Here is a 16,403-nt window from a genome sequence, read left to right on the forward strand (position 1 = left end):
AGTCGAGTCGCAAGTCATCAAATTCATGACTCGAGTCTGACTCGAGTCCAAGTCACATGACTCGAGTCCACATCTCATAGGTGGGACAAAGTCATTGTTATGCAAGTCCAAGTCGAGTCGCAAGTCATCAAATTCATGACTCGAGTCTGACTCGAGTCCAAGTCACATGACTCGAGTCCACACCTCTGGCAATAGACGAGTCTTGACATTGTATCTGCGCTGCTAACGCACCCTGCAAACAAGAGCTGTGACAGCCACTTTAATTTAAGTTTAATTCTGATACAAATCACAACCTCTGGTCGGCTGGTTTAAAAAGAAAAATTTACATAAATAAAATTCACCAAATAACACATGGGTGCGCATTCCAAATCTGTATAAAATGTAAAGTGGGGGGGGGGGAACAATTATTGGGGATTTATCCATAATAAGGCCGAACCAAATGGAAGTTTCCATCTCTCCCGAGAGTTCAGTAAACTCACATGGCGAGAACAAAAGCACTGCCCTACTTACCCGGCTCTAGTCTAACCAATTCCACATTGATTAGAAACACCACTTGCCCCATGCATGGGGAAACAGCACTGAAAGTGCACTGTGGGGAACCATTTCTCCTAGCGAAGGGGCTCACCTGTTGACGGCACCTGCCCAGAGCATTGCGCCGAAGATGCGCGCTCGGGTGTGTGTGCGTGTTCTCTTCCGCTCCCCCCACTGCCGCCTTTTCATTGCTCCCCTCTCTCCGTGCCGCGGCGCAGGCAAGGGGCCGGAGGTTTTGCACGCAGGCCAGAAGCTCAACGACAACGAGTGGCACACCGTGCGCGTCTCCCGGCGCGGAAAAATCCTCAAACTGTCCGTCGACGAGGTTTCCAAAGAAGGTAACGGCGGCGCGCAGCCCCAACCGCTCCATGCCAAAGCCGTGAATGTCCCATTATGCATGCCCCGTTACACGACACTTAAAGCATGACGAGATTAAATATTCACCGCACACTGCTGTGGGTAATGTTGAAAAGTAAAATGTGTCCGTGCGCACGCTAGAAGTTTACCATATTTCAAATCCTTTGCGCTCTTTTGTTGTTATAATTATTCGACAATCGGTCACTTTGGGCACTTTGTGAGAAAGTGCACCACTGCACGGCCACAATTCCGCAATCACGCCGAAACGACGTTGCAATGCGAGGGCGACTTAGTCACATGTCGAGAGGGGGTGGAGGGTGGGGGGGAGCATCTGATCGGAATCTCCGCGTCATGCGCCGCGCCGCAGATGAGATGGCGGGAGACCACACCCGCCTCGAGTTCCACAACATCGAGACGGGCATCATGACGGAGCGGCGGTACACCTCGGTGGTTCCGTCCAACTTCATCGGCCACCTGCAGTCGCTGGTCTTCAACGGGCTGCCCTACCTGGACCTGTGCAAGAATGGCGACGTGGCGCTCTGCGAGATCAACGCGCGCTTCGGGCTTCGCACCATCATCGCGGACCCCGTTACCTTCCGCACGCGCAGCTCGTACCTGACGCTGGCGACGCTCCAGGCGTACGCGGCCATGCACCTCTTCTTCCAGTTCAAGACGATGTCGCCCGACGGCCTCCTGCTCTACAACGGCGGCGACGGCACCGACTTCATCGCGCTGGAGCTCGTGCAAGGGTGAGCCTAAAGAGAAAGGACAATGGAAAAGAGGGGGGGGGGGAAATGAAATCGAGAAAAGAAAAAAAGCAATCTCTTCGTGTATGGCTGTGGGCATTCGGAGACAAATGTTCAATGATCAGCAGCGGCAAGGACACGTTTACCAAAGTACATTTTCTTTCATTAGCGACATCTGTATCGGAATGCCGAGCCTGCAATCCCTGGGGTCCTGATACCAAATCTTGGCCCTGCAAGGAACAATTGAAACTCATTCCGCTCGCATGGCTGTTCGACCCTGTTCAGCGGAACTGAAAATCTGATGGCCTCTGGCCCGTAGGCTGTGGACATTAGCCCACCGACCTTTAAGAAAAAAAAGTCCCCGCTCCTAAATGCGTGGTATTGACGAGCGATTTCGTGGAGCTTTCTCCAGCAATAAAGTGGCATCCTGAGTATCGTGCAGTGAGAACAAAGCCTGTCCGATCCAGGGGAGGGCGCATGTAAGCAGTTGGGGGTCACGTGGCAAGACGGTTTGAGCAAGGGCAAACATTCGCTGCCAAAGCCTAGTGACATTTCAACGCTCCTATAGAGCCCACAAAAAAACGATCCCTGCTTTGCAGGCGTCGCTAATGACCCCTGCGGAAAGTGTTGTGAGCGACTATTATTACACATGGATTGTGGCATCGCAGGACATAGAGATGGCATTGCTGGAAGAGGTCTTCATCCAGCAGTGGCTAGATGATGGTCGCAATGATGTTGATGAACATGACAAAAGACACGAATGATCAATGGAATCCAATAATTTAACAATTTTGCTACCAAATAAACAATGTTATACAATTACATTATTAACGGGGAGGGCTAGAGAACAGAAAAACGAATGTGCATTATATTATAATAGGAATATTATAATATAATATGTGCATGCAACTACAATATAGAGCCACATGCATCTATTTAACTGTGGGATATATTGATAAATTTACAGCCATTTGTCAATCCGCTACTGGATAAGCATCTACCCACGTTCTGCCAGCTGTGGGAATTGATTGATGACACTTCACCATGCTGGTAGGTGCAGATTTAGACATCACTTGCCGTGATGTTAGCCATGGCAAGGAATCGAACTAAGGGTGGCCAGGCTAATGGTGCCGTGCGCCAACAGCTTTGCTATGCGAGCACAACCCCTACCTGAAAATGCTATAATTGAAGCAAACTCGAGACACACTTTTTTTTTAAGTACCTTCGTAGCAATTGCAAGGTTTACATAGAGAAGTCTAATTCAAGCATCGCCGTACTGTGATGCATTTCACATTGAAGGAGGAAGGAGTCGGTTGGGGTCTGGCATTGTCAATATTTTCACGAAGCTCGCAGGACTACGCTAGAGGGATGACCTCATCTGGCGCTTATGATTTACAATATAAAATATTTCTCAATGCCAACGTCCCCCCCCCGCTCGCCCCCGTCTCTCGCTCAATGCCGTGGCATCCAGCGCTCCAGGGCATTTAAATCTTTCACACATTACGGCGAGAACTCGAGTGATTTCTCAGTCGATTGATGTTGCTTTACAGTCCATTAAATGGAAGTTATGCGTGCATCTACCGAGGCGGTCGCAATGTTGCGTGGCGAAGCGGCGGCGTTGTACCTCATCCGCCGTGTCCCGCTGCTGCACGTGGTCGCACAGAGTGAACCTTCCCGAAGCCATAAAAAGAAGTTTGATGACTTTTGGCACCGCTATATTCACAATTTACTCCCTTTCCCAAGAACGAAGATTCATGCAAGTGTAACTAAAAACAATTTACAGCCGCGTTGGGCATCCCGAATATTCAGCGAGTGAAAATTAATTTCACCCTTGTAAGAGAAAAAAAAATACTGCGATTATACATCATCTAAATACTGTTCGTAAAATGTATTAATGGTATGTCACAAAACAACAGCGGATATAGTGTTAATAAATAAGCTATAAATTTGCACCTTTATATCCACACCCATATTTACGCGGTTGTATTTATTTATTCAAAAGTTTTCAAGTTCTCCGTAAAGCTTTTATTAGTAGTATTATTATTATTATCATTAAATGTAGTGCAGCTTTTGGATTAAGAAAGGCGCACTTTGCTATTCTGGAATATGTATTGCCAATGCTTTATGTGTCTTTGACACCAAGGTACAAAGGCCTCTTGTGCAGCTCCCACAAGTAAGCAGACCGTGGGGCGGTGTAAATTCTGCAACGAACACTGTGCTCACAAACTCATTCAAGTTATGGTGAGACTTGGAGTGGGGGGAGAGGGGGGCGGGGAGAGGAAAAGGGGGAGAAGAGGCCTGCATCAGCGCATCTTTTACTTTGGATGTGAATGTCTACGGACCTTTTTAAGAATTCAGATCAGTCAACGGTACGGGTTTAGTGCCTGGTATTTGCCGCGGTGTGACGACAACATTTCGTTCGTGCTGCAGGCAAAGTAATCGTCAGCGTCTTCGTGGAGAATACAGGTAACACTCTTTTTTTTTAAACATCGGCGCAAGAGATATATAAATTAGATATCTGACACACGGTAGCCGTTACTAATTTAAGGCCGAGTCTACCTAGGAAATGCCCAGACCTGGTTCGTATTTTTTACGACCAATATTGGCTGTGAGCGGGAACAGAACTCAGACGGCTGGGTTCATAGCGCGGCGCGTTAACCACTGCGCCACCGCTCCCCACGCATGTATTCCAACACCCCCCCGTAATGGCGTTTCAAAAGCCTTCATCCAGCAGTGGACTAACCGAAAACCACCGCAATTTTTCCCTACACAGTTCGATTCACGTTATCCACACGACCGTAACACGGCTGCGTTTCCCGCGAGCACGCACGTGGCTCACAATGCGCGCTCGCCTCCCCTCGAACGCCCTCCATCGCTGCCCTGACCCCAGGCCGTGGCGTGCGCGTGCCCTGCCTTACAGGTACCTGCACTACGCCTTTGACCTGGGCAAGGGGCCCAGCGTGATCAAGGGCAAGTCGGAGGGGCAGCTCAACGACAACCAGTGGCACAGCGTGATCGTCATGCGCGACGCCAACAACCTGCACACGCTCAAGGTGGACAGGGACATGGCGACACAGAACGGCAACGAGGCACGCAACCTCGACCTCAAGGGTAAGGGTTCCGAGCGGCTCCTGCTGACCTCTGGAGCTGCTGCAGCTGCTGCTGCTGCTGCTACTGCTGCTGCTGCTGCTACTGCTGCTACTGCAGCTGCTGCTGCTGCTGCTGCAGCTGCTGCTACTGCAGCTGCTACTGCTGCAGCTGCTACTGCAGCTGCTGCAGCTGCTGCTGCTGCAGCTGCTGCTACTGCAGCTGCTGCTGCTGCAGCTGCTGCTGCTCCAGCTTGCCGTACGTTGGTTCGTCCGTATGTCTGCGGTCACCGTGCGGTGCGAGAGGCAAGCTTGCGCCGGGGGAAGGGCGGCGATAACAGCGGCGTGTGGTCAGCATGCGATGCTCATGGGCCACAGGATAGCTTTGACCACCTCTGAGTTAATAAAAGAAAAAAACCACCGAGGGATATCACGGGTTAAGAAGAATATCTCACAATGTCACAAGAGGCGGGAGAACTACATTTAAATGCATCGTCTCGATTGCTGCATTAGAATGACGCTAATGACAAAAGCTGGTAACGTTTAAAGTCGCGGGAAGATTTACAGATTTTTCAAGCTGCATTACAAAAGGGATACATCTGGGCAAAAAAAAACAGGACAGGTGACGAATCCTAGCGATAGAAAGCGTCAACGGGCACGTACCGACTGTGAGAAACAATGGTAAGCAGTGACTACGTCTGCCCGTGCAGGCAGTGCAGGTAAATGAATGTTCAATTCGTTTTAGTCCACTCGGTTCACGTGACCACTTAATTGCCACACCGACGCAGGGCCCTCTTGGCCTGTACGAACTCACGCTGGGTTACAATTGATCAGAAGCCGATGCATAACTCTGCTTTCTCCACTGTTCAGTGGTCAGACTATAATCTTGGTCAGACTATAATCGAACCGTGTTCCCAAGTGTTAAGTAACCTTACCTGGCGGCACACTCAAACTCGCTTGTTAGATGCCGATCGCCACCTGCACAATCAGACATTCTGCCATTTGTGGAAATGCAGTCCTATGTTGTAACCAAGATTCGATTTAATTCTGCCTGCACCCCCCAAATAATACGATGACTTCCCCCGGCACAATCATTCATTATTCGTGACAATTCGATCCATTGCAGCATATAATTCAGAAAATGTTATATAATTATCTGGTGATGATGGTGCTGCCACTGCATTGGCACAATTAAAAACAACAATATGAACTCACTCGTCAAAATCACTGTGGCCTTCAAAAAGATACAACAGGCATCGTTTCGGGCAATACCCCTTCTTCACAGCACATAGAGAGGCCACAGAAGTGTGCTCGCTTGAACTTGTTTGAGTGCGGTGAAACACGCCTTGCACGAATGTAAATTAAGGAAAGCGTTGTGAAACTTTTAACGCGTGAACACGCTGTTACAATGCACTTCAGTCATTCCATGGGGTAAGAGAGCAAAATGTAACGGGCACTTAACATTTGTATTCCATGAACCTAGAGGTATGCACGGTATGTGCATTTGTATCCTGGGGCGTGTGTGTGTGTGTGTATTATTGCTCTTGCCGTGCACACAATGCAATCACAACTGTTTTTCGCATGCTGAGAGCTGTGGTAGAGTGATTAAAGACAACCCATAAATATACACGCACAGCCCTTTTGTCAATTCCCCAACTGGATGCGAGTCTCCGCATGCCATGCCGTGCAGGTTTTAAGGAGGTTACTTGACCATACTTCACCACGCTGGTCAGCGCGGATTGGTGGAGGCCGGGAAGGCAAACGTGGGAGCCCTGAAGCCCAGTGCAACATTGGATGTTTCTGCAATGCCCTCTGACGCTCAACACGTAACCTCGATGGAGAATATAACAACCTGGACATGCACGATGCTTGCCACTAGAAGCCCTGTCCCGGCTCAACCCTGCTCAGAGCTCCCGATCTCTGATGAGATCTGGGCACATTCCGGGTGATTTGTGTCAACAGGCCACCACACGAATGGTTATTAAAACCCACAAAGCAGTTGACAGCCGGATCATTGCAATCGCCAACCGCCACCAGCAGGTGGAGACAAACTCTTGTCGAGACTTGAAAGACCCAAGAGCATCAAGAATTTGACCAATTATTTTTTTGGGATATTTACAAGCAAAGGTAGAGCAGCCGTCCCATATCCATGCCATCAAGAATTTGACCAATTATTTTTTTGGGATATTTACAAGCAAAGGTAGAGCAGCCGTCCCATATCCATGCCATCAAGAATTTGACCAATTATTTTTTTGGGATATTTACAAGCAAAGGTAGAGCAGCCGTCCCATATCCATGCCATCAAGAATTTGACCAATTATTTTTTTGGGATATTTACAAGCAAAGGTAGAGCAGCCGTCCCATATCCATGCCATCAAGAATTTGACCAATTATTTTTTTGGGATATTTACAAGCAAAGGTAGAGCAGCCGTCCCATATCCATGCCATCAAGAATTTGACCAATTATTTTTTTGGGATATTTACAAGCAAAGGTAGAGCAGCCGTCCCATATCCATGCCATCAAGAATTTGACCAATTATTTTTTTGGGATATTTACAAGCAAAGGTAGAGCAGCCGTCCCATATCCATGCCATCAAGAATTTGACCAATTATTTTTTTGGGATATTTACAAGCAAAGGTAGAGCAGCCGTCCCATATCCATGCCATCAAGAATTTGACCAATTATTTTTTTGGGATATTTACAAGCAAAGGTAGAGCAGCCGTCCCATATCCATGCCATCAAGAATTTGACCAATTATTTTTTTGGGATATTTACAAGCAAAGGTAGAGCAGCCGTCCCATATCCATGCCATCAAGAATTTGACCAATTATTTTTTTGGGATATTTACAAGCAAAGGTAGAGCAGCCGTCCCATATCCATGCCATCAAGAATTTTACCAATTATTTTTTTGGGATATTTACAAGCAAAGGTAGAGCAGCCGTCCCATATCCATGCCATCAAGAATTTGACCAATTATTTTTTTGGGATATTTACAAGCAAAGGTAGAGCACCCGCCCCATATCAATGCCATCAAAAATAACACCAATTATTTAATTTTGGGATATTTACAAGCAATGGCAGAGCAGCCTTGACCATATCCATGCCATCGCTTAGCAGTAAAGCAGCTGCTTCATTTGAAACACGAATAAAACTGCAGTCTCTCTATAGCAGGGGTCCCCAACCCCCGGGCCGTGGACCGGTACCAGTCCGTGGCCTGTTAGGAACCGGGCCGCACAGCAGGAGATGAGCTGTGGGCGAGCGAAGCTTCATCATCTGTATTGACAGCCGCTCCCCATCGCTCGCATTACCGTCTGAGCTCCGCCTCCTGTCAGATCAGTGGCGGCATTAGATTCTCATAAGAGCGCGAACCCTACTGTCAACTGCGCACGCGAGGGGTCTAGGTTGCGCGCTCCTTATGAGAAGTCAGAATCCGACACTGATTTTAGTCCACGCGTGGCCCGCCCCCATTATTTTATTATTGACCACTTCCGTCCGCGCCTCTTTCCCGCACTGCGCACTCGTCTCAGTCACAGTGTTGGTGAGCCCACAAGCTCTAACCCCTAGTAGCCACAATGAGTACAAAACAAACGTCGCTGGAGAGCTTCTTTGAAAAGGGGGAAAAAGACCCAATGATGACCTCCCCCCCCCCCCCCCCGGTCCGTGAAAAAAATGTCTTCCACGAAACCGGTCCCTGGTGCCAAAAAGGTTGAGGACCGCTGCTCTATAGGACAACCACCGTTGCCTCCAGCATCAATAAGCCGTGCTTAAAGATACCTGGGACAATCCGCACAGAATTGCAATGCTCCGAATCTATCAACGCATAGCCGGGACGGCGGTCGCCTGTAATCCAGCAACTGTTGGAGAGACGAGGGTGGGCGGATCACACGAAAGTTGTGAAACTCCCTTCCCGTGGACGTCCAGGTGGTGCCCGGCCCTGGATCGCCAGGAGAAGGCGGTAACGTCTGACAGCGTTGCCCCTCTCCCACGTGCAGTCGCATTAATTGGCTGAAAACAACTCAATGTATAGAGGACCACAGAGCTTGGGCAAGTGTTGTCCCGGGGCTCATCACCTGGCTGCTGTCGCACGTGTGATGGTGAGATGCAATTTGCATGAACGGCGCGAAATAAAACGAACAACAAACATTGTGCAGCTATCCTTAATACTTAATAAATGTAATAATGATGTTTATTTCCCCAAGAATGCATCGGTGAGTCTCAGGGCTCGTGTTCAAGCAGGAGATTCAGACATCGGGGTGTTCGGCAACGACCATTCATGGCTTGTTTGACGTGGGGGAGGAAAACGGAGAATCTGAGGTCAACCCAAGCATATGAGGGGACACCATTCAAAGCTTCTCACAGATTCATCAAATCTGTCGCTCTTGTATGCGCTTTCTGGTTGTACCGCGCATTGATCGGCATGACGTGCGACGTTTTACTCCAAGTGCTGACAGCTTCTTCAGTCATCATCACGATCCATGGGCTGATGGCCCGTAGTCGGTGTCCACTGCACATTTCGTCATTTGTTGCCACTTCCCTCTGCCTCGTGCCAATCTGCTCAAGGTAGCGCCAGGTCTTGTTGGCACCGATCTCTTACGTCGTCGTCGTCAAAGCCGTCCTCTGCTAGGTCTTCTTCTCTGTCCGGTTCCTTCCCGAAAAAACACACTTTTAATTTTCCTGTTGTTGTCAGTGCCGGATTAAGCTAGTGCGGGGCCTGTAGCTTGTGTGATAAAGGGGCCCTAAATAAAAATAAAAACACATGCATTTTAAAACACACATTTTTAACTTGCATAGTAAAGTTATTGTATTTTTTCATTTGCTACTGTATACAGCCAGATAATACGACATATCGCCAACCTTAAACACCCAGTCGTTCATAAAAGTTAAAGGCAGTATAGTACTGTAGTAATAGAGCAAGTGCAGAATCACTGAACCTGAATTGATAGCTTGAAGGCGTTTAGCGCGGGGCCCTTGAAAGTGCGGGGCCCGTAGCATACGTAGCTACTATTGCTACTAGGATAATGCGGCACTGGTTGTTGTCCATCCTACACGTGTGTGTCCAACTAGTGCCGGTTTCCTTCTCACACAGTTGTTTTTGTTCCGATTTGCATTTGCTTTGCGTTCATCATTTGGTGACCCAAGTCAGCGTTGCAAATGAGACTCTCCCGCTCGCTTTGGGTTTTCGCCTGGGTAGACAAAATAAACTTGGGACTTCTTCAGGACGGAGACGTCAGGCCGGGGACAACCCGAAAACACATCATGGAGCCACTCGGCACAACCGCAACGCCACTTTGCAGCGGTATTAATCCAAGTGTGTGCTACCATCTCAAAGCAACCTCGCAGCTCAAATCTATAATCCTCCAACTGCTAACCAGACACTTACATTACAACACAACAGCACCACCCCATCACTTGATACAGTAAAATTTAGCTGTGACGGTCCCACCTGATGACGGAGACTTGTGTTTGCCTCCGAAACGTCGTGATTTATTATTTTATTTCTATTATTATTTCTATTATTTTTATTTATTCTACCTACGTGACTTTACCGAAAAAACCTAAGAGTACCACCCCACCAGATGGGCCTATTCTGACATCGAGCACCGGTATGAGTCGATGAAGCAAGTGGCCTACAGCTGCGATAGACCTGCCCTTGCCCGTTCTGTGCCGTCGCATGTGACAGGCGATCTGTTCGTGGGCGGGCTGCCCCGCGAACACTACTCGGGCCTCCACAAGCTGGTGGTGTCACGGGACGGCTTCCAGGGCTGCCTGGCCTCCGTCGACCTCAACGGCCGCCTGCCCGACCTACTGGACGACGCCTTGCGCCGCTCGGGGCAAATCGAGCGCGGATGCGAAGGTGCCAGACACGCGCGCGCACGCACAAAACAAAAACAGCGACAAAGATAGCCAGTCACGGACTGCTGCTGGGGCAAGTGCTGTTAGCGAGGAGCGCCCATGAAGGCCGGGATGGCACATGAGGGCCCGGGTGGCCAGCACCACGCCCGACCACCTTAGTCTCCCGAGTGGCGACGTTTACACACCACGCCAGGTCCTCATTTTAGGCTGAGTCGAGGCCCAGGACGGGTTCAAATGATCGTCACAGGTGTTGGCCGTGAGTGGGATTCGAACTCGGGTCGTCGGGTTCGTGGCGCAGCGCGCTAACCGCTCCCCTCCTGCACCCGCGTGCACGTGCCCACAATATTGAGGTGTAAATGACCCACTGCGGCACGGTGACGTCAGCCTGTGCCAGGTGATCCTGTGGACAAAGCGAGCTCGTTCAAATGCAACAGCGATGCGGGTTGTCCTCATCGTGATTATCACCATCACCATCGTCATCATCAACAGCCGTGAGCTATCCACTCCTGGATTAAGGCGTCCCCAAATCGTAGCCAGCTCTCACTCTTATGATACAACATTCCTCGTTTAGCTCCAGCACACCAGATGATTTGCAAGTTCCCTATGGTGTTAAAATAACTGCAGAGGAGGCGCTTTGCTAGAGGGTAACCCATCATATGGATGGTGTAACACGACACTTAATGTTCAGCTGTCCATCATCTGACACTCACCAAAGACACAATACTCACTTGATACCACTCACTACTCACACTCAACAGACATTCACACCCACCAGCTACTCACCAGCCAATACCAATAACCCGCCATTCGCCACTAAGTAACGGTGACGTCACCACGGCGCCTGTGCCAGGCGAGGTGTACTTTGAGGCCACATGAAGTGTCGAAGGCTCAAAATTTCGATTTAAAGCTTTCGTGATTGCAGGGATTCATCTTCACGTAGAAGGGAAATAATATTATAATATTATTTCCCTTCTACCAAGAAGATGTCGAAGGCTCGCTGACAGGAGGAGGTCTCGGGACAGACCTAGCAGGTGCCATGGGTTGGCTGACTGAGATGACTGGTAGCTGCACCAGCTGGACCACCTAGTGTGCCAACTCACCACCCCGCCACTTACCAGAAACTCACTTTGACCAGACACTCGCACTCACCTGATACTTTGGGTCAATCTCAGAGCTCCACATAGATGGGATAAAAAAAAAATATCACATTGCAAACCTACAACACCTGATATTCACAGGCAGTTTCCCATTCAAGTACTAACCAGGCTCAACCCTCTCAGCTTTTAACAATCAGATAAGATGAGGCATAGTCAGGTGATTTTAACGTGATATGTTCCTAAAATAATGTTCAACAGAAGTACTGAAATGTATTATATATTCGCAGTATATTTTTAGGTGCAGCATATGTTTGTTTAAAAATGTAATATATTCACCATATTTCGTGATTTATTTACTCAGATAAAGACACTGAAATGCTGTTGGGAAATATTGAGATGCATAAACATGCAGAGACTTAAATTATTTGCATGCAGAGTCGAGCTTTATAGGGTTTAGGGCTATGCAATCTTTAAACAATTGTGCTTGAATTTGTGAGTGAATAGTAAAATCAATGGCATACAAATCAATAAGTTTAAATACAGATGCGCCTTGCACGCAAGCCACTCTCAAACTGCATGCCCCGTATTTCTGATTATACAAGAACAGTAGTTCTTACCAAAAAATCATTACATCATCAAAAATAGACAGAGGAGGTCCATGTCTCTGTGTAAAATAACATGTAATGTCGTCCCATCAGCTTTTTCCAGCAGCATTTGTTTAATCAGGCACTCTATTTACTGTAATAGAGGTTTTTTTTTTTGGGGGGGGGGGGGGTTAGATCGCGTAAATATAAATAATGTCGTTAAACCCGCCACCACCCGACACAGCCCATTATGAATGTTTGTCACTTAAACAGAACATGCCAATATTAATGATGATATTGGTCGCCAAAGTCTCCGTGTTCAACTGAATCTTTTTTACTGGCTTTGACTTTCTGTGCCACAGCAGCAGAATGTGACCTGTTCATTTATCTTCTTGGTTCTTTCGGTAAAGTCACGTAGAAGGGAAATAATAAAATAATAAAAATACAACATCATAAAATAATTCTCACGACCTTTCGGCCACAACGCAAGCAGCCGTCCTCAGGTTATTTTATTACTTCCCTTCTACGTGACTTTACCGAAAGAACCAAGAAGATGAATCCCTGCAGTCACGAAAGCTTTAAATCGAAATTTAACTGTTCATTTATTTTAATGTGAGAGAAGGCCACGTACTCGGCTTTCATAATGTCTACATTTTTTTGTGATGGGGGGACCAGCGGGTGGAGGCCTTAATCCAGTAGTGGATTGATCATGGCCGATGCTGACAATGAAGAAGTCTTTCTTTAATGTACATGAACAGGTCATTGGACATAGACCTCGAGTAATGGTCAAACAGTACTCACTCCAGACAGACACATCCAGGCAGACATGCAAGGCGGGTTCTCCGATTGTAAAAGCGGATGGCTTGGCACCTGACAGCAAAAATAATATATTTTGAGCTGCTTGGAAACAGAGCGACGGTGCCCATTTCCGCACTCACACTTTGTTCTCGCTCTCCCTTCAACTCTCATCTACTTCCCTGTCATTCGACACAGACCTATTCCTTACTTTCTGTCATATATGTGCCCAACCTTTTATCAACTGATCAACAGCGAAGTGCTCTTTGGAGTCATCCGAGGAAAGTAACTTAGCACTGCGCCTTTGTGATCTGTGAATCAGCCCTTCACACCACACACACTTAATCATCGTCTCCTTACGTGCAGGAAGGGTTGTTAAAAACTACCTTCCCCTCCGCCAGAGCAACGCTTTCATGCCAGACTCGGCGGCTCTTGTGCTGCAGGTGCAGAGTTCAGGCAGTAAAAGTTAAAGGGGCAGCCCTGCAATTGCTTGCTCACACAATATCTGGCCGAAGGGCCTCCACCGAATTCCTCGGAACAGTATTTGGCCTTCTCTTCCACGCTGGCCACAGACGCCTTCACCTTGAGAGAGGTGTGAATACACCCACGCTTTGTCGCACCACACGCGACCTGCTGATTGACGAAATGTGGTGCACCCAATTATTCTGCTGGCTGAACAGAGGTCAGGGAATTCAGAAGCTTGCGCCATTGTTTCAACTGTCGCACCGGGATATTGAATCGAACCGGCGACCTCTGGAGAGAAAGCCACAGGACATGTTCATCGTCGCTTTGTGAATCTAAGCTCATCGCGACCAAAAATTATTACCTCTGCAAAACTTAAGCTGCAGTTGCAATTCAGCGGAATGTCGACAACGATGCACTTTCATGTTTCCCTTTATCATGCACGAATACAATTATTGTGAACATCTTGACCTGCCGTTCTTAACGACTCTTTGGCGCAATAACTAAATGCACGAAGAGGGCACGCGCAGAAAAGAGCACACGGTGCATTTCTAGCACCAGTAATTCACGGCTAAAGAGGCTGTCACGCGCAAGCGTTTCATTCACATCAGAAGAACACGCAGCAGCAGCAGTAGCAGCAGCAGCAGTAGCAGCAGCAGCAGTAGCAGCAGCAGCAGTAGCAGCAGCAGCAGTAGCAGCAGCAGCAGCAGCAGCTGCTGCGTGTGAACATGGACGTGTCGCGTGGAGAGCCAAGTGCCCTTGAAAATAAGGATCTCCACAAGATGGCAGTGTTTGCTGATGTTAACCTATCGTTAGGGTCTCTGATGAGCTGTTTTTTCGCGACTAATTGCCAGGTTTTTTTTGTGTCTTTCTCCAGAATTCGTGTAACTTCAAAGCTCATAAAAAAAATAGAATGTGTGGTATGAAACACGCTTGGGGGTGGGGGGGTGGGGGGGTGCATGGAAAATCACACAAATTGAATTATATAGACAAAAAAAATGAAAATCAATCTTACAGAAAGCGGGTTAAAAAATCAATGCTATATGATTTAATTTGGAAGGGAAAGGTTTGAGAAGATGCATTAAATTCAGAATAAAATATAATCAATGCGCACAATTTAAACTGCCAATCAATGGCATCCCTGAGATTCCTCACGAAATATTGTATCTTGTACGACATGCACGAGGCATTTCATTAACGATGATTATTTGTCCATAATTCTAAAGGTCACCGTGCCTAAAATGCAATATTTCGTGATGAATTGCTGACAAAAAATTGCGAGCAGGATTGGCATTATATAAATGCAAAAAAAAGCCCCCATCTATCAGGCGAAAGCCAATGTAAGACAAATATACTCCAAACGCCAGCGTCCCCGAATCCGCACGTATTTTTTTTTTATGAGTTATCGATTGTCTTTCCTTATGATAACATTTAAACACGGGGAGATAAATCAGTGGCCGTGTTTTCGTAACGTAATAATGTACAAAACATATATCAATGACATAACTACGTGCCTGAGCGGGTGGGGCTCTTCTCGCGGTACGCATCTTCGCCTGCCAGTTCAAACGCAACATCAGCAATGGCACCAGCTGTGAATTATTGCTTTACGTCCTACATCATCAACCGCAAGCAGATTTGTAACTGAGAATGCATGCAATTATTATCATCTGGGGCAGCGACATGGCTTAGCGGAAGTGGGGGGTGGGGGGGGTTTCAGAGGTTCACGGTTTTAAAACCGGCTCCCGCTCCCTTAGCCACAATGCCGGGTGTATTACCGATAAACATACACACCATCTGCTCCACGGTGGATGTTGTTAAAGATCCCGTGATGCAATTCGCAAGCGTAGGCCATCGTGTAAGCCGGCATTACGGTCCAAATTACCCAAATTGAAAATACGCAGCAACCAACACGCACGACTGCAAAAACCGGGACGGGATCCTGCTGAAACAGAGCCATGTCTTTTGGTAATGGAACAGAAGAATAATAATCGGCAGTTATGATCAATCCTTTGCTGGATGTCGGCATCTCCACAGTTTCCATATAACATGGTTCCACAATGTCACAATTCATCTGCTTCCTGCATTAGCCGATGTATGTACTGTGTGCTGAACTTCTTTTGCACCATACGTAGCCAACCCGTGATCTCATCGCTCCATCTCCGTCGGTGTCATTCATCTCCGTGGGTGTCATTCATCTCCGTAGGTGTCATTCATCGCCCCCCCCCCTCCACCCCCCACACTGTGCCTCCAATTATCCACGGTTGGCAAAGTACGGCGTGAAATAATGTCGACGTACATACACGTATGTACATGTGTACATTACATTTTATATATCTAATTAGGATATTTTTTGGCAAAGAACCTTCTTAAAAGCAAAGAGAGAGGACAGATGATAGTGGGGGTTTTCATCGCTATCTCTCTGGTGTAAATAATGGCCATTACATAAAGTGTTAGTTCACAACATGTTATATTTCTGCACATGAGGCAGTATTTGATAATGATGATGGGAGTTAAGTATTTCCAGCCTAAACATTCTAATTAAATGGAATGTCTTAAATAACCACAAAGCAAGCAGATGTAGATTTCCACCAGCTCTGATCCTTCCATTCCAGCAACAGCTTGGGGTAACCCAAGGAAAAAGAAAAAAACAATTAACGCTAATACGCTTTAATTCATCATTTAATTTCACAATTAAATTAGCTTCGACATGAAAGTTAATTATGCAGAGGAAGATACAAGAGCCAATATAACGTAAATTATGTTTACAATATATTTTAATGAAAGTATCATTGGATTTTTTTTTTACGACCGTCTACATTGTTCAAACTAAAATGTAAAAAGATTAATTTTCTTAAACTCGAATACGAATCTTGACATTTCCATTGTGTGTG

General features: G+C 47.2%; 1 protein-coding gene across 1 annotated transcript in view; it reads left to right on the forward strand.

Annotated features, from left to right (window-relative positions):
* Window positions 1–16,403, forward strand: part of LOC144723519 (neurexin-1-like) — a 365,717-nt gene that overhangs the window by 256,427 nt on the left and 92,887 nt on the right. Inside the window, exons 12-15 of the mRNA XM_078602336.1 lie at window positions 750–869; window positions 1,256–1,637; window positions 4,555–4,745; window positions 10,402–10,575. Of these exons, the coding sequence (XP_078458462.1) occupies window positions 750–869; window positions 1,256–1,637; window positions 4,555–4,745; window positions 10,402–10,575 (867 nt within the window). The remainder of the gene's footprint in view (window positions 1–749; window positions 870–1,255; window positions 1,638–4,554; window positions 4,746–10,401; window positions 10,576–16,403) is intronic.

The sequence above is a fragment of the Lampetra planeri genome, chromosome 18 (genome assembly GCF_965212315.1).
Source record: "Lampetra planeri chromosome 18, kcLamPlan1.2.h2, whole genome shotgun sequence".
NCBI lineage: Eukaryota > Metazoa > Chordata > Hyperoartia > Petromyzontiformes > Petromyzontidae > Lampetra > Lampetra planeri.